Source organism: Pistacia vera, unplaced genomic scaffold (genome assembly GCF_008641045.1).
Source record: "Pistacia vera cultivar Batoury unplaced genomic scaffold, PisVer_v2 Contig184, whole genome shotgun sequence".
In the NCBI taxonomy this organism is placed as follows: Eukaryota; Viridiplantae; Streptophyta; class Magnoliopsida; order Sapindales; family Anacardiaceae; genus Pistacia; species Pistacia vera.
In genome coordinates this window covers 396,518-419,519 of record NW_022195938.1, presented here as the reverse complement: position 1 = coordinate 419,519, position 23,002 = coordinate 396,518, and the positions used below count along the sequence as shown (strand labels likewise).

Sequence of the window (23,002 nt, the reverse complement as noted above, 5' to 3'; positions counted from 1 at the left end):
ATAGGATATTAGGATTGTAATCAATACATAATAGGAACAAATCTATAAAATAGGAGTGTATAAATCTATAATAGGATATTAGGATTGTAATCAATACATAATAGGAACAAATCTGTAAAATAGGAAGTTAGATTTTTTATTTCCTAGATTAGATTATTTATTTCCTAGATTAGTTCTTTATTTTCCTATATATTGATGTATAATTTGTCAATACAATATAAGAAAATTACAATCAGTTCTCTGTTTGTAACTAGAGGATTCAACTTCATTTTGTATAGTCGGAGGATATCAAACATCTCAGCGAGATGTGCTACATGATCTGAAGCAACATAGGATTTGACCAGCATGTCATCTACATAGACCTCCATTGACTTACTGATCTGGTCGGAGAACATCCAGTTACCTAACTGCTGGTAGGTCGCGACAGCGTTCTTAAGGCTGAACGGCATAACTATATAGCAGTACAGTCCCCGATCTGTAATAAAGGATGTATGCTCTTCGTCCAGTGCGTACATCAAAATTTGATTATATCCGGAGTATGCGTCCATAAAACTTTAATGTTCCTCACAACGAATCAGTTGTCCCCTCAACGCTTAAGGAGAGATTTTTGTGGAAAAGAAAGGTGTATGTCATAGGCCCTATTCTCTATTTGCCAGGCGAAGGTAAGTCTCTTTCATCTGTTTATGAATTTTTTATATTGAACAGGGATTTGACCGACTCGCACACGGGCAGCGCTCCCGAAGCGAGAAAGGGGATTGGCTCCCGAAGTGGCATCTACGAGCTGGTCTATTCTAGGTAGGAGGAAGCTGTCTTTTGGGCACCCTTTATTCAGGTCGCTGAAATCAACAAAGGTTCGCCACTTTCCATTGGGCTTCTTTACCAGAACCGGGTTGGCAACCCAGGTCGGGTAGAGTACTTCTCGGATGGATCCGTTTTGGAGAAGGTTATCCACCTCTAGCTTTAAGGTGGCATATCGCTCCGGACCTATCGCTCTTCTTTTTTAGCGAACTGGCTTAGCTTCGCTGTCGATGTTCAACGCATGGCAGATGATATCTGGACTGATCCCGACCATATCTACGTGCGACCAGGCGAACACATCGATATTTTCTTTTAGGAAGCTGATCAACTCGAAGGCGAGCTGGGGGTTGAGATTGCTCCCAATCCTTAAGACTCGGCTCGGCTCCTTCTGGTCAACCGATACCTCGAATAAATCCTCAACTGGCCCATTGGAAGGGCTTTCCTGAATTCGAGGATCCATATTATTCTTGGCTGGACCAAGCTATGGCTCAATCCGGCTGATCGTCATAGCCTGTTGGGGAATGCCACGCGAAATACCCTTCCCTTTGCACACCATCTGCACTGCTTTTATGTAACAGTCGCGAGATGCGCTCTGAGATCCGCTAACTTCCCCTATCTCCGTCGGGGTGGGAAACTTCATCTTCAGATGGTATATCGAAGTGATTGCCTTGAAGCTTCTTAGTAGAGGTCGCCCCAGGATTCCATTGAAGGCAGATGGGCAATCCACGACCAGGAATTCAGTAACCTTAGTCACTTCGTCATTGTCACCTAGCGTGACAGGAAGTTTGATCGTTCCTTGGGGGATCAGGTGGTCCCCTATAAAACCATAAAAAGGGATTGAGGCGGGCTTCAGGTCGGCCTCGTCCAAGTTCATTCTTTCGAAAGCACTCTGGAACAGGATGTTCACAGCACTTCCGTTGTCTACTAGCATCCTGCAGACGTTATGGTGCCCTATGAGGGGCGTGATCACAAGTGCGTCATCATAGGGATGATACAGATGAGTTGCATCCTTCTCGAAGAAGGTAATTGGCTCCTCTTTGTGAACCTTTTGTGGTCGCTGCGACATGTTCATCACGCTGATTGGGTCGTGATGAGCCACGCGAGCATATCTTTCCTGGGTACCTTGCGTGTTGCCCGCGAGGTGTGGCCCCCCAAAGATCAGGTTGACACTACAATATCCTGTGCGATCATGACTCTTCTTTCCTTGCTCCCCTTGACTTTTCTCTTGTGCAGGAGCGAAGTCGTCAATATACTCCTTGAAATGCCCCTTCTTGATGAGCTCTTCGATTGCCTACTTGAGAGCTCGGCACTCATCGGTGTGATGCCCGTTATCCCGATAGAAGCAACAATATTTTTTATTATTTCTGGCTGTCGCGGGAGTTTTCATGGGCTCGGGCTCTCCGAGCAGGCTGGCTGGCTTCTTCGGATTTATCAAGAATAGCCGATACAGATGCATTCAGAGGTGTATATTGGTCTCTGTCGCGATCGCGGCGAGGGACAGGAGCATAAGACTTTTTGGGCTTGTAGCGAGGTTTCTTTCCTTTTCACTAATCGTCAACGGCCCTTCCACGATCAGCTCTTTTACTTTTCCCCTGACCAAACATACTGCCTGAAGCGCCGGGGTCCCGACGGCAGAGCGCCGCCAATGAATTTTCTATCCGGAGGTACTTCTCCACAAGGTTATAAAATTATGTGAGGGAAACATCGTCCTCAACCTATAGTTCTTTCCACGGGTCGGTTTGTGGACGAACTCCTGCTATGATGAGAGTTCGAACAGATTCTTCAGGAGTATGAGCCACTTTGTTGAGTTCTCTGTGGAAACGGTCGATGTAGGACTGGAGGGATTCATCCATTTCTTGCCTTATATTGCTGAGGTAGCTCAAAGGCATCAAGAACTTTCGGTTTGCTTGAAAATGGCTTAGGAACGTCGCGCTCATCTGAGGCCACGAACTGATCGATCCCGTTGGGAGCGACCTGAACCACCGTTTCGTATGGGAGGTTAAAGTCACTGCCAAACAATGGCATTTTGCTAGATCCGAGACCTGGTGAAGCTCCATCAGGTCGTTGAATTCATATAAATGATCCTGCGGATCAGAATTTCCATCGAACCCCCGTATGTCGGGCATCCTGAATCCTGGTGCGAGTGGAACGGCTAGCACTTCGGGAGAGAAAGGGGACGCAGACGTGACTTGCCCTGGCTCATTTTGTTAAGCTCTTAGTCGGTCTAGAGCTCGCTGGAGCTCCTCAATTTGTGGCAATGGAGCCACTTGGGGATTGCTTTCACCCATGCGAGTTCGACCCTCGCGATTGCGGTTGAGGAAAGTCCAAAGGTCGGGTTCCTCTTCGTCTCGGTCGGCGGTTCCGGCCACTCTCGACACGCGTTGGCTAGAGGCGTGTGATGGCGATGAACGGTGTGGGGTATTTTCACGACCTTCGCGGTGGTAAGAACCGCCCCGCGAAGTGTGGGAACCTCTCACACGATGACGATCTGGATCGTTTTGCTGGCGGTGATAAGAATCGCCTCGCCCAGCACTTTTATGGGGGTGTACTTGCGACGTGGCATGGGACAGCTCGGGCTACGTCCTTTCACCGAGTCTTAACGAGACCGGTATTCTGCTTGGGACGAGGTCGGTGTTTACTGGCCCTTTGGAGTCCGTAGGCCTGTTTTTTGCCACTTGCTTACCCTTTCGTCTACGCACTACAGTGCTCGCGACACGGGCTATTTCCCTTTGCCTCGCTTTCGCGCGACCTACTGTCGTTTTTTCCGGTTGTACCGCCCCAGTTGATTTGGATGGCACGCCTTGGTCCAAACGGTCTAACCTTCGGTTGACCGTCTGGGGAGTATTGTCGAACCTCTCTAGGTAGCTTCTAATGACAGGGTCCAGTTGTGAACTTGAAGAGATATCCCCTACAGCATTTTGCGGGACAGGAGGTATTTTGGAAGAGGTGTCCCCCTAGACTTGGGGGATCCCTTCAGCACCCTGGTTGGTTTGCTCAGGTTTAGGTTGGCGGGCCATTTGCTGTTGTAGGACCAGTAAGGTAGAGATTCTCCTGATGAAGGATGAACACTAAATCAGGGCCCTCCTTCTAGCGCCAAACTGTTGATGCGTGATTTTTACACCAACGAAACGCACGTGTAAAATGTTGAGGTGGCTCAGAAAACACATGTGAATGCAAGAAAAATGTGAGTAAATACAAATGGGAGCAACTTTTAAAGTGGTTCGGATGCTAAGGAAGCAAGCCTTACGTCCACTGTTATTTTATTAATGATAGGGGTCAGGTCGCATTAGCTGACTGACTTACAGATGATGGTACAAGCGAGTAAATGCTATAAATTATAGAGAGAGAGTAGCTAATCAAGAGTAAAAATGAGTGAATACCTTGAATGAGAGAGGAACTCTCAATTTATAGTGGGATGCATTGAGCTAATGATTACTGGATCTGTGAGTTGGTGGGATTATCCGTGTAAATCCTTCTTTATGTCACATTGCTCACCTTCTAGAGTGATTTGCGTAATTTGGCGCAGGGATTGGATATGTGGGATCACCACAGCTTCTGGCTGGTCTGGCGTGCACCCACTATTCTGACAGAAGCAGGCTGCGGGTGTACCTATGTTCTGACTTTTGCACGCTGACTGGGTCTTACATCAGCCCTATATTTTTCAGTCATAACAAAAACCTCAAAAAGATTTTAAAATATTATATCATTCCTGATAGGACTAATGTCATTGACTCTTTATATTTCGTTAGATTTTCAATATAATATTTATTATACAAACTGCAATAAAAATAAAATTAATTTCCTACATTATAAATAAATTATGTGCACATTAAAAAATGGGTTTATCATAGTATCACCTCCCAGGCTTGGCACGAAAACGCTTTTGTTTTAATTTTGGGAGATTAATGTTGTCACCGTGGAATCGTGTTATCACTATTCTTATTCCTCGTGTACTGGTTACCATTCTTATTCCTATTATTTTTACTATTTCTATTTCGATTCTTATTCGTATTCTTGTTATTATTATAATTCTTATTCTTATTCTTATTCTTGTATTTAATTAGAATTTATAATGTTAATTATAATAATTTTTATTAAGACTAAACTTGTTAAAAACGAAAAAAATTAAAAGTAAGAAATGTTGATAAACTTGATGGGGGTCTAAAATCACTTCCCTTCTAAAAACGAAGTAAATTGGACCAAGAAAGCGAGATCTTAATATAATTTTGTGAATTGGGCTGAAAAACGGTTGTGCGCCTATAATTTTATATTTTAGTATCTTTGAACATTGGGCTTAAAAAGCGGATTTCAAATTCATTATTGAAATCTTAATTTTAATTTTGATTTCTTAAATTTAATTTCAGTTTAAATTTGTATTTCTATTATTGTTTTTGTTCTAATTAGTAATTACTATTCTCATTCCAATTCCAATTTCAATTCCTATTCTTATTTTGTTTTCTATTCCTATTCTAATTATTCGCTATTGGTGCAAACAATTGCATTTAGCTCAACATGCTGCTTGCACTCATTCTAAGGATGAATAGTAACAGTTGCATGAACTTGTACTAGTGAAGATTGATCGTAATGGGAAATAAATATTGAGCACAGGATCAACCACGCATTATATGTTAGGCTTAAAACATCATAATTGACGTAAACTTATATCAATGAGCATTAATCAGAGTTCAAGAAAGTTTTAAATCGCTCAGAATCTGTCACATCGCCCTAAGACAAAGAGAATATAATTGTCACTAACCCAATATATTTAAATTTTGTTTATAAATAAATGTGGTTCGTACATCTGTCCAAACCTCATATAATTTAAGGATATTTCCTAAGTTATCAGCTAATGGGAAGCAAAGAAGGACTTGCATAACACCTACTCACTTGCAGATTTGTAATCATTACCTTGAACTCAATGACTATAAATAAAGGACCCCCCTCACAAAATTGGGATAAACGAATGCATGCATAATCAAACTCTCTGAATTTATAAAAATAAATAGCAAAGATAACCTACGAGAAGAGACTCTTGCAATTATGTTTGTTGTTTGTGACTCTTTGTAAACTTGGCTAATCACCAAGAACTCTCGTATAAAAGAAAACAATGGATGTAGGAATTGTTTTAAGCATCCAAATCACTATCAAAATTCTCATTATCTCGTCTATTTTAAGTGTTTGCATATAACTATGATCTTTAATCAAAACTCTATAATCAATCACGTATAATTTTTAAGACTTTCTAAGCATTTTGTCTGTACGAGATCGTTGGCATCAAAATAACGCATCAAGATATCCCTTGAGTATGATATGATATACTCAAAGACCATTCTCTATTTCTCTCTCAAACTACATCTAATGTCCAATTTTATTTCATTTTGTTGCGCTAAAGAGTAAGTCGACTCTCTCATCTCCATGATTGAATTTATAAGAAAGAAGGCTACTCGAAAAGATGGGAATCAAAATCGAGGCATGAAAAAGAAGCGCACTATATGACTTCAATCCCGAAACAGTCTTTCTCAAAATCTCCTTTTTGCTGTCTCTATTGCTTGTATAATCCCTTATTTTGATCCCTTTCTCTACTTTTTGTGGGGGAAAAGGAAAAAAAGGCAATAAAAGTAGATCAAATCCTCCTAACGATACAAAACAAAAAAATGATACCCTCCTCAAAAGTTGTGATTATTCACTAATCGTGAGATCATAATGGTATCATTAAATTCTAGCTCTTTAAACACATATCAATCAATGGACATATCCCAGATTTTGTGCTGATTATTAAGTAGCTACCTTAACTTAAATAAACTTATCAAAACAACCGTAACGGGGCTAGCTTTAACATGAGAGATCGGTTAGAGATTCGAGATTGGAGTGATTGTTTAATTCGCTTGAGGTAGGTGAGAGGTTCGAAGATAAAGATCAATAACTTTGACGCCATCTTAAATTACTATTCTCTTAATTGCTTAACCTACGTAGTAATAAGAATTCAACGTTAATATCTAAATCTTACAAAACTGAACCACAAAAAGGTTCACTATTCAAGTTCTTGTTCATCTACCTTTCCTGGGTGCAATCTCTTCTTTCCACTGAGAGCAACCCCAAAGAGCTTCACAGTACCGTTGGGCTCCTCAGTTACAGCCGCTGACGATGACTTAATCAATTCTCTCAGCCTAGGCTCTGAGTAACTGTGAACCGTCAATCCATGCTCATCATACTCACACGGAACAGCCGGTTTTACATGATTCTGAATGAAGAAGATAATGTCATTGTAGAGGTTCTTCATGTGAGTGAGTTCAGATAAAAGCATGTAGTTCCTTCGGCGCAAGCGTTGATTATCTTCAGTGAGTGCCGTTAGAACATCGGTTGGAGATTTATTATAATTATTTGGTGATGGCAATGGAGAGTCCACCCAACAGAAATTTTCCTGATCCGCTTGGAGAAAATGAACCGGTTGTTCATGGAAGTTTACTTCTTGTTGATGATGATGATGATGAGGATGATTCTGGGCATTTTTTCTTCTGTGGATCTCTAATAGTAAATGCTTCGCTCCTTTTCTGAAATATTCATTTGCAAACTCCCATCTATCTGCCACTATCTTCTTGAATCCCTGAAAATATATATTGTTATACCATTAATAACAGGAAAAAATATACTGTAGCAAAAGAATAATGGAGCTAGCCATAAGTTTATAATATAAAATCATTACAGGAAAGATGAGCTTTTCCGAGACATGTAATGCATCGGAATATAAAAAAGAAAAACATCGCAATCCATCTATTCGTACGCCAGAAACAAGCATCGCGCTTGTGTTGGCATTGTAGGCCAATAAGGCCTGTTCTGACGCTACATGGCATCGGAACATCTCGTCGGGAAACAACAAAGTTCTTGTAGTGAATTTAGAAGCAAAATGAACTTTCAGAATTAGAAAGTTACATGTATTTAAAAGAAAGATGTGGAGAAGAGAGATGGATAATCCTTACATAGGTATTAAGCTGGCGAACAAAGCTTGAGAAATTGTTGTGTTTGAAGTAGTTGGGAAGAAGATCCCTGGCAAACTCAGGAGGTCTCCACACAACAAAAGTGGTTTCATCTTCACCCCAAGAGACAATGTGGTCAGTGACAGGATCATCAACAAGTTGGTATGTTTTTGTAAGAAATGGAGCTGGAACTGCCTTCTGAGGCTCCACTGAAAACACCATTTCTTCACACCCCATAATCACCATTTCCTAAACTGATATATGCCTCTTCTGAATTGAACTATATTTAACTCTCTCTTTCTTTCTTTCTCTTCTCGATTCACTATCACATTATAATTTTCCAACTTTACGAAACAGAAACATATGACAACGTCAGTAAATTAAATAAAAGCTCTTCTTTTTCCTGGAGCTAGCTAATACTGTTGTTTCTAACTTTAAGAAGCATATGACCATGTTAGCAAAATTAATTAATTAATGTGCACAATTAATTATTTTTAATATTAATAGGATTAATTTTTATTTCCTTGATCAGGGCACTCCAATCTTTTGGTATTCTTGTGCTCATCACAATTTCTGTCCTTTTATGCTAAAGGGTTTTGGCAGTTTTATTTCAGTGTACTTAAATGAGAAGCAGCTGATGCTTCTCCTGTTCACAGAAAAGACAAAATTTCCAGATGCTAACAGCCCTTTAAGATATTCATCTGGGATTTCTCTATATGAATAATATATTATCAGAGCATATAAACAAAAGGCCTGGTCCTTGAAACAAAAAGAGAGAAGCATATAAAACATATGCTTTCTGTTTTTATATAAGGGGATATGAAAGGGCGTGCATGATTCTGACATTTATCTCCCGTAGTGAAGCTGCAGATTTTAAAAATGAAGAGAAAAGAGAATTAGAATATGATTATTCACTAATTAACAGAGGACCAGTTTCTATACATATCACGGGTGTGCCTTGGAATTCACAAATCAATAAATTAAGAAACAGAAGGCCAGGAATGTTCCTCTCTACTTCCTACTACAACTAACATAATTCACGGCTAAATTATCTCTATACTGATTATCATTTGCATTAACTGACTTAATTTATAGAGATTACTGTTGAGAACAAGTTTTCTGATAACTGATCCATCAAACAGATGGTCTAAATACATACATACATGTGTTTTAATGATTGATCTATGAGGCGTTTGTATTTACATGGTTAAAAGTCATAGTTTTTCCTTCTCAAAAAATTATATGTTTCTAAAGATTGTAAAATTTGATGAAGTCTTCAATTTTGAAATCGAAATATTTGAATTTAAAAAAAAAAAAAAATGTATATATGTAATCGAATATTTCTTCTAAAACTTTGATGATGCGAGTAACCGGTTAGATGACATTAGGCTTTGCATGGTACGAGAAGAACAAGAAATATACTTTTGTTTTTCTAAGCTTAGAATATTGTACTAGCTGAATGTTTGTTGCTCATATTCACATGTAACGCATTTAGATTTGTGCTAATATGAGACGAATCTCCCCTCTCTTTCTTTCTCTTTCTGTTGAAAAATAAAGAGCAAGTAGTGGGTCACATGGAGATCGATTAAAGATAGATCATGTTTTGAAATAATGCATAATATTTTACTAATCAGAGGTGGGTCATCTTTGGAATTGAATCTTGGGAGAACGGCATTTTACCACCCAAGGTTTGGCAAAGCGACACTTTCTCACCCGTTAAGTTTCAAAATGACATTTTCCCACTTTTCATCAGGTTCTGTTAGTGTTTTCTATTAATATTTGATTGAAATAACGAAAATACCTTTAAACAGTTTATTTCTTAATTAGTGTATTATAAATTAAAATTTAATTAAGTCAAATTCTTTACTCGATTATTTATTAGTTCAAGTGTAAAGATATATTTTTTCCTTTGTTTATTTAATTGATTAGGAATATTGATTTTCTATATTAATTAGTAAAAAATGAAAATCCTTATATTATGAAAAACATTATAAATTTAGTAGATTATTGAATAATAGTGATGGGATATTGATGACGTTATAAATAAATAAATAAATATTAAGGTCATTTAATTTTAAATAATTCAATAGCATTACTCCTAACTTTTTAGGTGGGGTTAACTATTTTTTTTGTTTTTTTTTTTTGACTTTTTAATAGTTGATTTTTGACTAATTAAAAAATAATAAAAAATTTATAAAGTCAAATATTTAAGGGTATCTTCGTCATTTCAGTAAAATATTAATGGAAAACATAATAAAACCTAACGAAGGGTGAGAAAGTGTCATTTTGAAACTTGAAGGGTGGGAAAGTGTCGTTTCACCAAACCTTGGGTGGGAAATGTAGTTCTCTCTGGAATCTTCCTCGTTTATTATTCAACTGTTTCAAATTCAAACCTCTGAGTTCTAAGCAGCATTTGCCAATATGGTTGTGGCTATAATACATACTATAAATAGAGGAAAAGTAATAATACCTAATCTTGGAGAAATGATGAAATTTCACATGCAAAGGGTAATGTAATTGTATAGATCTCTTAAAAGAAAAGGATTTGCAATCTTGGATTTTAGCATCATTGCATCTCATGCATTTGTCTCTATTAAAAACAGTATGACTAAAGAAAAAGTTCATATAATATTTATTGAAATTCTAATCATGAAGCCATTGTTCCTTGTCAGTGTTTTGGTCCACAAAATTTCTGGTATCTTTAAATTTTTTTTACCCTTCTGAAAGTGGGTCGGAAGATGCTTGAGAATACCAAGAGTTATTGGAGGAAGCAATAGGGTTATTTTTATGAAGCTTTTTTAATGTAATTTGAAAAAGATAAAGGTGGGAAAAGATACCCTTTGGGATGAGACGGTGGAAAGACAAAATATGTTTTAGAGAAGACAATTATATTGGTCTGGCCAAGCTGATGATGATCTGCAGAGCATTATAAAATTCAATGATGTTTGTGTACTTTAAAGTCATATGGAAAGATCACTTTCAGAGAGCAGATCAGAGTTCACACTGATTTCTTTTTTCACAATGGCAAATGTTACTGTTATGTATAATTTATGATGATTCTATAAACTTAATGTTTAAACAAATAAAAATGAACAAAGATTGAGGTTTATGCAGTATTAATCTAATATAAAAATGGGTTTATTCACTAATTATGTTTGTTCATATTAGCCACCAGAAACCCAAAACACAGTTGGGTTAAATCCAGTTTACCGTTGGTATTCAATGGCAGAACCAGTAAATTGTATTTGAAGGGCAAAGTGTAAAGTTTATATATCTACTATAAATTTGACTACAATGCTTCGGAAGTACCTGTATTCCCGCAGTACTCTTTACAAGTTATCGTGGAATGTTACAAGTCTATCAAATTGCAGAGAGCCAATGTACATTTTCTGATTACAGCTAATCTAATCAAATTATTTACCAGTAATCTCCACATGAGCATGCACCATTAACAAAGTGATGAAACCTATAGTTGTCCCTCATTATGATCTCTCTCTTTTCAACCTTGGATATATACTTGGTTGCAGAGTGGCAATCTCCACACATTCTCAAGTTCTTGATTATTCTTAAAGGGCTTCCTGCCTCTGTACTTATCAAACCAAATGCTAAGGCCAACTTTTCACTATGTCCACACAGGCTGAACTCCTTTTCGGCTTCTTCAACATTCTGCAGCACATAATTTGTATCTGGAACATATCCAATTTTCTTTATCTCGAAATACAAGCTTTCTAATTTGTTCAATATTTCATCCATCAACCGGTGTGAAGTATCACCAACAATGAAGCTATGAACTATGGCCTTCACCTCAATCCAGCTGCAACCTGGAGATTTTGTTACTCCTCTTTCTTTCATTAAACATCGTACTTTAGCCGCGTCTTCCCATCTTCCTGCTGCAGCGTAAACATTGGCTAACAGTATATAATTCCCCGAAATTTGAGGCTCAAGTTCAAGAAGATACCCTGCAGCATATTCAGCAAGGTCTGGGTTACAATGTATTCTACAAGCGCCCAATAAAGATCCCCAAACAGCTGAATTGGGCTGAAATGGCATCTTCTTTATGAAATCTAGCGTTTCATCAAGCTGACCAGCGCGTGCCATTAGATCCACCATACAACAATATTGCTCCATGGCTGGTTCCATGTTGTACTCTTTTTTCATCATTTCAAAATACTTCCACCCTTCATCTAATAATCCTGAATGACTACAAGCAGATAAGAGATTTGTAAATGTCACATGGTTTGGCTTCAGTCCCATTGCTCTCAAACGTCGAAAAAGGTTTACAGCATCCATCCCAAAACCATGCATACCATAAACCGAAATCATGACATTCCATGAGACTAGATCTTTACGGGGCACTAAATCAAAAACTTTTCGACTTTTTTGGATTGCTCCACATCGTCCATACATGTCAATAAGAGCATTCCAAACAAAACTACCAACACTGAGCCCATGCCTGATGATGAACTGATGAATTTCTTTACCCTGGCGCAGAGCAGCTAATTTTGAACATGCAGGAAGGACTGAGACTATTGTTACAGTATCGGGTTTCACATTACTGAATATCATATGTCGAAGTAAGTTTAAAGCATCAATAACTTGTCCACTTTGTACAAAGGCAGCAAGAATCGAATTCCAAATGACAATGTCTCTTGTGGAGAGCTGGCTGAAAATAGAGAAGGAATTCTTTAAACAACTACAAGCTGCATACATTGAAATAAGAGCACTTCCTACACCTGTTGACAGTTGAATACAGTGCCTTATAACATAGCCATGAATCTCCTTTCCTAACTTCAAATCCTTTACTTGGGTACAAGCAGCAAGAGCACCAGATATAGAAGTTATGTTCAGGTCCATATCTGCTTGGTTCATTCTATAGAAAAACTCAAGAGCTGTCTCCCCTTGTCCATTCTGGGTAAAGCCTGTAATCAGCCCATTCCATGTAACAGTGTCCGGTTCAACACCCTGTATCTCCATCTCATTGAGAAGTTTAATGGCATCCTCATAAGAACCTTTAACTGCATAACCAGCTAGCATTGTATTCCAAGATACCAAATCCTTTTGTTTAATTTTATCAAATTCTAGACGTGCTGCATCTAGACACTGGCACTTAGCATAGAAGTCAACCAATGAGTTACCCACCATTAAATCTGAACGCAAACCGTCCTTCTTTATACAATAGCCATGGATCTCCTTGCCATGCTGAAGCATAGACAAGTTGGTACAAGCTGAAATTACACTAGCTATGGTTCTAGAGTTTGGTTTCACTCCTTGATTCAGCATTTGCTTAAACAAATGCAACGCTTGAGATGAATAACCATTCTGCTCATGTCCAGCTATCAAGGCAGTCCAAGACACTAAATTTGGTTTAAAATCTTTGGAATCATTCATTTGACTAAACCACTTAGAAGCCTCCTTCAGTCTTCCACTTTGAGCATATCCCGTGATAATCGAATTCCATGTTACTTGATCAGGCAAGACGCCATCAAGCTTCATGTCCTTGACACATGTTAAGGCCTTGTCAAAATCTCCTCTTGACGCATAACCCGAAACCATCATGTTCCACATCACGACATCCTTATACTCAATTTCTTCAAACAACTCTGTTGCTATTTCCATTCTTCCACATTTTATAAACATATCAAGTAAAGCTCTCTTAACACAAGCATTCCCTTCAAATTCAATACTTATCATATAATCATAAACATCCTTCCCTACTCGAAAATCCTTCAGCTCCGAGCACGCCTTAAACACTTTCGGAAAAACAAAGTGATCAGGTCTAACTCCTTCACTAATCATCAAATAAAACAAATTTACAATTTCTTCATAACAACCCAACACATTATACATTCCCATCATTGAAGTCCAACTAAACACGTTTCTTTCAGGCATTTTTTCAAAAACTTTACGAGCATCATTTACACAACCAAGTCTACAATACAACTCCAGTAATTGACTACCCAGAAATGCACACAATTCAACTCCACAAACAATCAAATGGGCATGAAGTTGAGAACCCAGTTCCAGATTATTGAGTTGTTTACATTTTTGAAAAATGAAAGCATAAATTTCAGTACAAGCATCAGGGTTTGTGAAGTCCAAAGATTGAAGCATAAGGGTTACGTTCTGAACAAAAGAAGTATGTTGAGCGGAATACCTGGCACTGGGTAAATGGGTTTTGGCTGTTGTTGAAGAATTGTCAAATTGGGCAAGTGTTGAAGCTAATGTTTGATAATTTCTTGTTGGAAAAGAGTGAAATGTAGGCTTTTTTGTGGGTTGTATTGAGAGAGAGTTATGAGCAGCAAAAGGGATTCCAAAGATGGCCATTATTTTGCTCTGGTCTGATCAGAAATTCATGGATAAATTATTGAGAGATATTTTCTTTTTAGTTTTTTTGTTTTATATAATATTTTATTTGAAAAAGTGCGACTCTTTTCCATGTAAAATTAAACTCAATTGTACCAGAAGCAAACATTATAATAGTTTGATTGAAACTTACAATTAAAGAAATAATTAATTTGTCGCAAATTTTTTACCAATAATGAGGAAAAGGGTTTTTAATTTTCATCTTAAAACAAGTACTTTGAAAGATAGTAATCGTAGTAATAGTAGTACTAGTACTGTAGTACATATAAATTACAATACAACTGGGCTAATTTATACACAAAATAAAATAGTACAATGGGAAGTGTGAGCTAGGTTCATAGTACAAAGTTGTACTAACACTCATTATTCAAACCATTACTACATTTTTGGAGTACCATGCCCCGCTGGCCTCTTGTGTAGTACAATCAAGCCATTTGCCATACCAAGTCAACTTAAACTCACCCAATCGATTTCTGGTTCTGCTATATATATTTAGAAAAGGAACATACATGGATAGAGCAATTGCAGAGCCAATTTGAAGAGGCATAGTTGCAAGAGCATGTTTGTCTAGCGGTGGAGAAGTCCTTCAGGGGCCAACTGAGAACACATGTGACGTTCAACTTCAGGGATACTTCTCTATCTTGTGTCATCTGGGGTGTTTGATGTGTTCTCAGGTCGCCCCTGTGGGGCTTTTTTCACTACCAAATTATTTTCATTCATGCTTGGGTTCCAGCAATAGACAAAGTTTGTTTAAAGGTAATACTATACTTTTCAAATGATATCTCAATTTTTTCATCTCAAGTGATGTTTTACTGAAAAGTTGATGTGATGAATTGGGATGGAAAATTTGAGATATCTTTTGGGAAGTCTAATATTACTCCTTGCTTGGTGTTGTGTTATCTTTATGGTGAGTTTGCAAAATTTTCCTTTTCAATTCTTTTCAAGTTGATTAGAAATAAAAAGAATAGATAGAAACAGACGAATATCATATTATTTGTTTGATTAATAATAAGTAATTACTGTTAATTATAAATTATTCAAATAAGATATTGTTATGTCATTGAGGTAACGTTATCCCTATCCCTATCCGGATCATTGGATTATAATTCAATCATTCTTTTGAATTATGATTCAATTATGACTCAATTAACGTTTTTGAAATTTAAACTATGAGTCAGAAGTTCAAATTATGAATTTATGATACCGTGAGCCCATTTAAATTTAACTATGATTCAAAGGTTCAGGTGGAAGTACAAGCTATTCAGCTCGAGTTTTGGGCACAAATCAGCTGAAGCATTTTAAGTAAATTTGTGCTGAAGAGTATTTCCTAGAATAGGAACAAGAGAATGCTTTTGAACATAAGAGTACTGTAGTGACTTCTCTTATTATCCCAGTCTATTCAGAACAGTTTGTGGTTTAATTTACTTTGGAACTTGAGGTTTAATCAGATTCTAGTGATCAAATTTTCTATTTCATGTCGCAAATTTAATGTCACGATTCTTACCATTTGCATTAAAAGTTCAATTAGAATGTTACAAAGTAATGTTTGCAATACAACAAATGCAACATTGCACAGCTGCTACAAAGCTAGACCTATAATTTTTCTTGAGAAAACAAAACAGCAAGAATGCAAGATACCATTCAAAGAATAGAAACCATAAATCACTTGGAATGACATATATATAAACCAAAATTGGAGCTGTGACACATTTTTTGTTACCACTATAAATAAATTCCATGACTGAAAAAAAGAAAAAAAAAAAAAAAAAAAAGTAGGAGTTGAGATATAACTAAACCAGAATCCTTACACCAGACTCGATAGAATGCAGCTCTTCTTCCCCAACTTTCTTCCACACACCCCCGATCATCAGATGGCCCTCGGCACCTTCAAATGATGAAACGTTTTTGTTGTTGTTCATTTCACAACCTTCTACTGTTGCTTTCATCTTCTTAACCCTTGAGTTATCTAACATCTGAATATTAAAACTAGCTTCCCTCTTGCTGCTATATAGGCTCAGTTCCCACCTCTCTTTCCTTTCTGATAGATCAGGTTCGCTTTGTTTCTTATCATAGCAGACAAGAATAGGAAGACAGCCAGCTGATCCAAGATCACGAGGCAACATACCAATTGGACATGAGTTATACGATTTTGCCACAGCCCATCTATTCGAAGTTTCCACCTTACCATCAGCTGTGTTCAAAACTTTGCTCTTCATCCTGAGACGTTTAACTAACTCGAGCTTTTTAGCTGCTTGATGGATGAAGTCGTCATGCTGGAGAACAAGCTTCTTGAAACTTAAGAGGGAAGAAGAGTTTTCTTCATTAAAATCTATATGTGGCGAATATATCGAAGAGAGCTTGTTGAGTTTCTCTAATAAAGAGGTATTTCCCAGCAGCTGTGCAAACTGCATGGCTGAATCCATAAGCAGCTTGTTGCCTGTAGGCAGCACTAGAAGACATTTACGCAGGAGCTTCACCAGAACTGCATTTGGTATATTTTTCCCTGCAGCAGAGACTTTGAATTCAGCTGCAGGATCTGTGTTCTGAAGAGGCTTTAGTCTCCTTAGAAGTCCAACTAGCCAAGCAAACAGATAAGAAAGATGTTCTACTGGACGAGTCTCTGTTTTATATTCTGATGATGTCTGATTTCGTTGCCCTAAAAATAAATTCACAAGGTATTGACTAAAATTCTGGAAAGCAAATAAATAAAAGAAAGGTCACAAGGATTGTTGGGGATTACCAGTCTTATATTTATTGGCTTCTGCGTCTCCAATCATATCAAGAACTGTATGAAGAAGGGTCAGAAGTAATTCTGGCTCCTTATGCGAGAATCTAGTTAACACAGGCTTCCAATCATTGAATGCCATGGGTATATTTTGGACAGCATGGGAATTGTTTTGAAACTCCAAATTTGAGAAATCTAAAGCGTTCAGCAAGAACTCCAGCAACACAGATACAATTTCTGATGAGAATGAAGAGTATAACTGTACAAGAGTTTTCAAGCAACCGGCCACTTTCTTCTTAGAACCTGAAATTATAAGTGCACAAATCAGAATACATATTATTATGTTAGGAGACTGATGTGAATGACCATTGTAAACTTGAACATTCTAGATATTGGATTTCATTCAGAACTACAATATTCAAAAGAAATAGCATAGTTCTTATAAATAAATAAAAAAAGTACAATCCACTCAGAGAAACATTCAAATCAAACATTATATAGTCAAAATTGCTAGATGTGTAAAGGAAAGCCCATAATTAAGAATTGTTGTCAAAAGTTTTATCTCCCAAGTAAACTCTTCCCTGGGTTCAGATTTCATCTTGTTTTGATATATATATATATATATATATATATATATATATAGACATCGATCAGAGATAAAAGTAATCACAATGAATGGGCTAACCTCCAGATTTGGATGAATGGAGCTTGCCAGCCATAATTGAGACAAACTTATTACGACCGTAAAGCCCTTCACAAAATTTGCAACCTATTAAAAATTTTAAAGACTATAATTTAAAAGAAACAAACATATACATATGTACATTTAGAGGAGAGAGTGACTAAAAACATGCAATTGCATAATGTTCAGTAGAATTTATAAAAGAAATATTGCAATATAAAACATAAGATGCATAAAAGCTTTCCTAAGAATAAGATCAATGCCACATCAATGGCTTGGTTAGAGAAAAAAAGTATCATCTTAGTAAGCAAAGAAACAATCCTATGGCCAACAAAATCAGAAAAGCATCACTTTTGCAAAAGAAATAATGTCCTAGGTAGTTAGTTTATTCATTTTTGTATAAAATAATAAATCTATTAAGTTTTAGTCGTTGTAGGTATTTTCTTAATTTACTGTTTAACAGGAATGCCCTACACTTATTAAGTACTTTAACTCCTCAGTATGATTGGGAGAGAGAGAGTACCAATTATTGTCAACAATCAAATACTAACTGGACCTGGGAGAGAGGGCCATGGTGAGCAATGAAGGCTATCTATTACATTGTTAACACATAAACATAGAAAATGTTCCCGGGGTCATTTCTCTTAAAGGACAATCCAGTATTTTAACATGAATGTATTGGCTCCAGCATTGTGACTTCTTTAATGACTTCTGGTGGGACAAACATTTGAGTCAATAATTGATATTTTGGGTTGTATAGACAAACATATACTAACGTGAAATTTTAGATCAAAGATCACATTTCTCCTAGGAATTTATTGGTACCTTTCCTGCCTAGAGAGCTCAAAGGCAAAATTTTAAATGATTAGATTTTTCCTGACAGGCTTTATAACAAGCACAGCACATGTGGATATGTAATCTATGCTATGTTAGCCACATGCTATAATAGCAGAAAAAAGAATGCACTAGTTGCAAAATCCATGGGAAAAAAGTTAAATGAAATTTACATAGAAGAGTTTAATTCAAGGCAAGAAAATCACAACTTAACTAAAACATAAAAGAAAATTCAAAGGCAAGTTCTCTTTTGACTGGTGAAGAATTAGGGAAGTTCATACGTACGTTTTCCTTTTACTAATGATGAACCAACTTGGGTATTCTCCTTATATTTCAAGCAGAAAGCCAATTCCTGGAATTTAGACTGAATATCTCTTCGTATGTCAGCAGTTGAATCTCTTTGAAATGGAATCTGCTTCTTTTGGGGCTCCCAGTAATAAGCTTTCAACCAATCCAACGCCTGAAACATCAGATATGACTGTTTAACTTAACAATCTATTAATTAGCACCATAGTATTAAAGTTACACAGAGGAACAAAGGACTGATTAACTAAGCCATGTATTTGAAAATGAATGTCATGTACATACAAAATTAGCATGAAATTAATATTATAATTTTCTACAACATTAATTAATTTAATCTAGAACGGTTTTTCCTTTTCTGTTCACAAAACAGTTCTGCTTATGTTAAACAACATTTCGAGAACAATTAAATCTAACAGCATCCCTTAATTCACTTCAATTTGGAAGAAAGGTGACTAAGAACAACTTACAGAGCATAACCAGATAATGTTTCGACTTAAAATTTCAATCTTTTGGTTTAAAATAAACAATATCAGGCCCAAGTCTTTATCCAAGCATAAATGATATACAAGAGACATCCTCTAATCAAGCAAAGGCATACATCCAACTTGCACCATTTTCTTGAAGACAAAGATGTATTATACCTTCATGTTTGTAATGAAACCAAATTAAATTAGTAAGTATAGCCTATTTCTTCAATAAAGGTTTTTTTTTTAACAGAAAACGAAAGAAAAATACAAGGAAATGCAAAATTCCATATCTGTTGCAAGCCTACATTTCACACAACAAGTTTTGTCTGATATCAAGCAATCTTAAGCAAAGAAGTTTAAGTGAATACATGTCAGCAAAGTAACCACGACACAAGAAACAGTTGTAATACTAGACAACATATTAAAAATAAACCATACCTTGTCTGAGCAATCCCGAACCACTTGTAGTGCAGGGAGATCACGATGAGAACCCTCTATATTCCCAGGCAAAGATTAAAAATACAAATATTATGAGTAGACAATTCAAGAGAAACAATCAAATATCAGGAAAAATAATAACATTTGCATTGCAACCACATAAAAGACAACCATAGTTTTGTGACGGACTCCTGTCACAAAGCCTCCATAAATGACACTTTATAAGATTTCAAACCATTAAATCCCACATTCAGCACATAAGCATGAGAAAAGGTGTAAAATTGTAACCTACTCTATGGTTTAGTCCAAGTGTTAGAACATCAATTGTGAAAGAGACAACTAATGAGCAAATAAGAGAATCATTTTGTAAGAAGTTGAAACAAATTACCATGACGAACGTCAATCAGTTTACGTGGGATACCAATTGCAGCAGCAGCCTCAGCAATTGAAAACTCTGATTTTCTTCGTGTCTTCTCAACAACACAATTCACAAGCCTTCAACAATTACAAAAGTGTGTAAGCTTATTGTTCTTTAATGTGACACTAACAACAATACACTCAAAACACAGACCAAGGAATATAAAATCAATCTAATCTTAAGCACTAATAAAGTCTAGTTTGAATTGCCAATCAGAGTCATCATAATAAAAGTTAAAGTCCAAAGCTTCACCTTATCCCACAAAGTAAAAACCTACTCCCCACTGACGTATAAAAATTATCCAATTTCTTTCCAGCCATAACATCCCTAAAATTGTCATGCTACCTCTATATTGACCCATTCCCTATAAGTTTAAGTTTAGGAGTATAGGTTAATCAATGTGGTACTGTAGCGAATTGATCAAGAGAGATTTCAGGTACTTCAATCAACATCAGTGTCGCCTATGTCCAGATCAATGTATATGTTGATGTATATAAGGATCCATGTGTGAACTCATAATTACATGTGAGCATACACATGAAAGGACTTGTCAGAGAATAAATATTAACTTTAGATCCCTTTGCTATAAATTTAAGCTTTTAGACTAATAATCACTCAATTAATTTGTCCACAAAAAAAATTGCTAACATTTATCAGTTATGAATGCTGCAATAGTAAAAACTCAAACTATCTAATTCATGATATTGGAAGGACCAAAAATAGTGAGAGAAATATGTACCACCATAGAGCAACAAAAACACAACAAAAAGGGACTATGTTGATAATGTATTAAAAGGAACAAATAAAATGAAGGAAGAAACAAATAAAATGAAGTAATCTAACCTCAAGATTGCCATGCAATACAGCATGGCAAGCAATTGCTCTGACTCTAAAACATCAGTGGGCTGTTCCTCTTTATCTCTACAATCAAACAAACATATATATAATTTAACGAAGCATCAACTCATAGTAGAGCCTAAGAGAGACAAGAGGAGGCAATTACCTTGCTGGTCACAATCGTATTCTCCTCACATTTTTACTAATTAAATACAAATTTTATAGTTTCTTATCATAAAATAAAATTTCATAATAGAGCTATTAAGATTTCCACTATAGTTTCTTTTTTCTTGTTGTGCGAAATTTCCTTTTGAATGTATATCTATCTTTCTTGGAAAGTTTGAGATGTTTCAAAATTGATATAGAAAAGAAGGACTACTGCTTTTGACGAAACCAAAAACAAACTCAAAAAACATTGCCTTTATATTAACAATGGAATAATAATTAATAAAATCTACCAAACAATTTGATCTATATAAGTTTTATTTCAGTTGAACAATAACATTATGATCTTGGATTAAAGGGATTACTTGTAATAAGGATCTTTCTGTTGAATCTCAATGATTGAAGCTGTGACATCAATAACAACAGGCAGGCACCCTCTGCTTTTCCATGTTGATATCTACAATCCATAAACCATCAAAATCATTCATTTTCACTAGAAACAAACGAAGAAATTTTTTCAACAAGTATGCTTTCACTTACTCTATTAAGAGCAGAGGCAACCTTGTCTGCAGAAGAAGAGAAGAGGGATTCTCTGACGAAATCCCACTCCTCCCAACTCAACCATGGCACCAATTTGTAACTGTTTGATGATGAGGAGGATAAAATCTCATGATCAACACTCATCATCTCTTCCTCGAAACCCAACATTGACTCCACAGAACCTTCAAACAGCCTAAAACAAAAACCTAGTTATGCTTTGCATTTCATAGGTTTGAACTAGAACATTAACTTAATATTATGACTCATATTTCAATAAAAGTCTAAAGCTAAACTGAAGAAAACTAAGAAATTTAAATTGCAATCTTATAAACTACTAATTTTTCATAATAACAACCTTTTGTGAAATTTCCGAGCGCGAGCAAGGCAGCGACCCGCCGTGATTCAGATGGAGGATTCGTGACCGCGCGACGGAAAAAAGACGTGGCGTGAACGGTGGCACAGCTGCGTGAAAAGTGACTCCGATTTGAGGCAGTGGCGTTGAAGCAGTTTGGCGGCAGAAGGTTGCTTTGTTGAGTTTTGGCCTTTTGGGGTCCGTCAATCAGATCTTAAATACCGATTGTACCCTGATAAAAGAATTATAACCAGAAATTAAAATCCTAAATACAATAAATAATCACCCAAATAAAGCAAAGTACGGCATCTTGATCAACCCAAAAGCAGCACCTAGGTTTGGAGATTTGGGGTGCTCATGCAGTGAAGATAATAAAAGATAATGATGTAGTTAAGAAGATCAAAGAGGAAGGGGGAAATAAAAGAGAACGATGGTTTGCATTCTTGTCATGGCAAACCATAAACCCAACCGTGTAAACTCTATTGAGATCAAACAGAACCCCGGTTCCAGAAGTTGATTTAAATATCAACTCTATAATATCTAGACCTGGGCAAGGGACCGGTCCTTGCGGGCCCAGGGCCCATTTGGGACTGGTCTCTTGGGATTGGTCTCAAATGGGACCAGTCTCTCATGGGCCTGAGACCGGTCCCAAATGGGACTGGTCCCACTCATGGGCCTGGGATCGGTCCCAGGTCCATGAGAAAAATCAGGACCCGGACCAAGCCTAGGGTCTGGTCGGGACTGGTCCCATGGGCCTAGAACCGGTCCCATGGGGTTTGGAAAATGTTATTTTCCCCCCTTAATTTTTTTTATATTTTGGGGGCAAAACGAAATTTTATAGGGAGTTTTTAGTATTTTTTAGGGGTTGATTAGTAAGTTTCTAAAAATTTAATTAATTTTAAAAAATAATAAATTAATAGTTAATTTTAATTTTTAACATAAATATAATATTCACACATTCACACTTCACAAATAAATAATTAAATAATTTTTTTATTAAATTATTCATCTTCAATTTCATCGTCAACACTAGTTACATTATTCAAATTTGTATTCCTAAAGAGTTTGAGTAGTTCGGGATCTTCAGGGTGTTGTTGTAGTCT

The 23,002-nt window shown here is 36.6% G+C and overlaps 3 protein-coding genes across 3 annotated transcripts; all 3 read right to left on the bottom strand.

The window, feature by feature from the left end:
- Window positions 1-6,676: 6,676 nt before the first annotated feature.
- LOC116126861 (heat stress transcription factor B-4b-like) lies at window positions 6,677-8,047 on the bottom strand. The gene is made up of 2 exons (XM_031412539.1): window positions 7,776-8,047; window positions 6,677-7,402 (listed from the first exon to the last, which is right to left on the bottom strand). The coding sequence occupies exons 1-2, from the start codon at window positions 8,016-8,018 to the stop codon at window positions 6,830-6,832; spliced, it is 816 nt and encodes a 271-aa protein (XP_031268399.1). The 5' UTR covers window positions 8,019-8,047; the 3' UTR covers window positions 6,677-6,829.
- Window positions 8,048-11,029: 2,982 nt separating this feature from the next.
- Window positions 11,030-14,113, bottom strand: LOC116126849 (putative pentatricopeptide repeat-containing protein At3g23330). Its single transcript, XM_031412527.1, has one exon. It carries the CDS (start codon window positions 14,094-14,096, stop codon window positions 11,190-11,192), a length of 2,907 nt encoding a protein of 968 aa, XP_031268387.1. The 5' UTR covers window positions 14,097-14,113; the 3' UTR covers window positions 11,030-11,189.
- Window positions 14,114-15,797: 1,684 nt separating this feature from the next.
- LOC116126810 lies at window positions 15,798-22,208 on the bottom strand. The gene is made up of 9 exons (XM_031412485.1): window positions 22,204-22,208; window positions 21,548-21,740; window positions 21,373-21,464; window positions 20,849-20,926; window positions 19,976-20,082; window positions 19,588-19,643; window positions 18,662-18,836; window positions 16,876-17,163; window positions 15,798-16,791 (listed from the first exon to the last, which is right to left on the bottom strand). The coding sequence occupies exons 1-9, from the start codon at window positions 22,206-22,208 to the stop codon at window positions 15,926-15,928; spliced, it is 1,860 nt and encodes a 619-aa protein (XP_031268345.1). The 3' UTR covers window positions 15,798-15,925.
- Window positions 22,209-23,002: the final 794 nt, after the last annotated feature.

Coding starts and splice junctions, on each gene's coding strand:
- LOC116126810 (XM_031412485.1), bottom strand. Junction 20,927..21,372: donor CAGAAAGATCCTTATTACAA/GTAATCCCTTTA, acceptor GTTTGATTGTAG/AGATAAAGAGGAACAGCCCA. Junction 17,164..18,661: donor ATCATTAGTAAAAGGAAAAC/GTACGTATGAAC, acceptor TTATAATTTCAG/GTTCTAAGAAGAAAGTGGCC.
- LOC116126861 (XM_031412539.1), bottom strand. CDS start 8,018: ATGGTGATTATGGGGTGTGAAGAAATGGTGTTTTCAGTGGAGCCTCAG. Junction 7,403..7,775: donor TTCGCCAGCTTAATACCTAT/GTAAGGATTATC, acceptor ATATATTTTCAG/GGATTCAAGAAGATAGTGGC.
- LOC116126849 (XM_031412527.1), bottom strand. CDS start 14,096: ATGGCCATCTTTGGAATCCCTTTTGCTGCTCATAACTCTCTCTCAATA.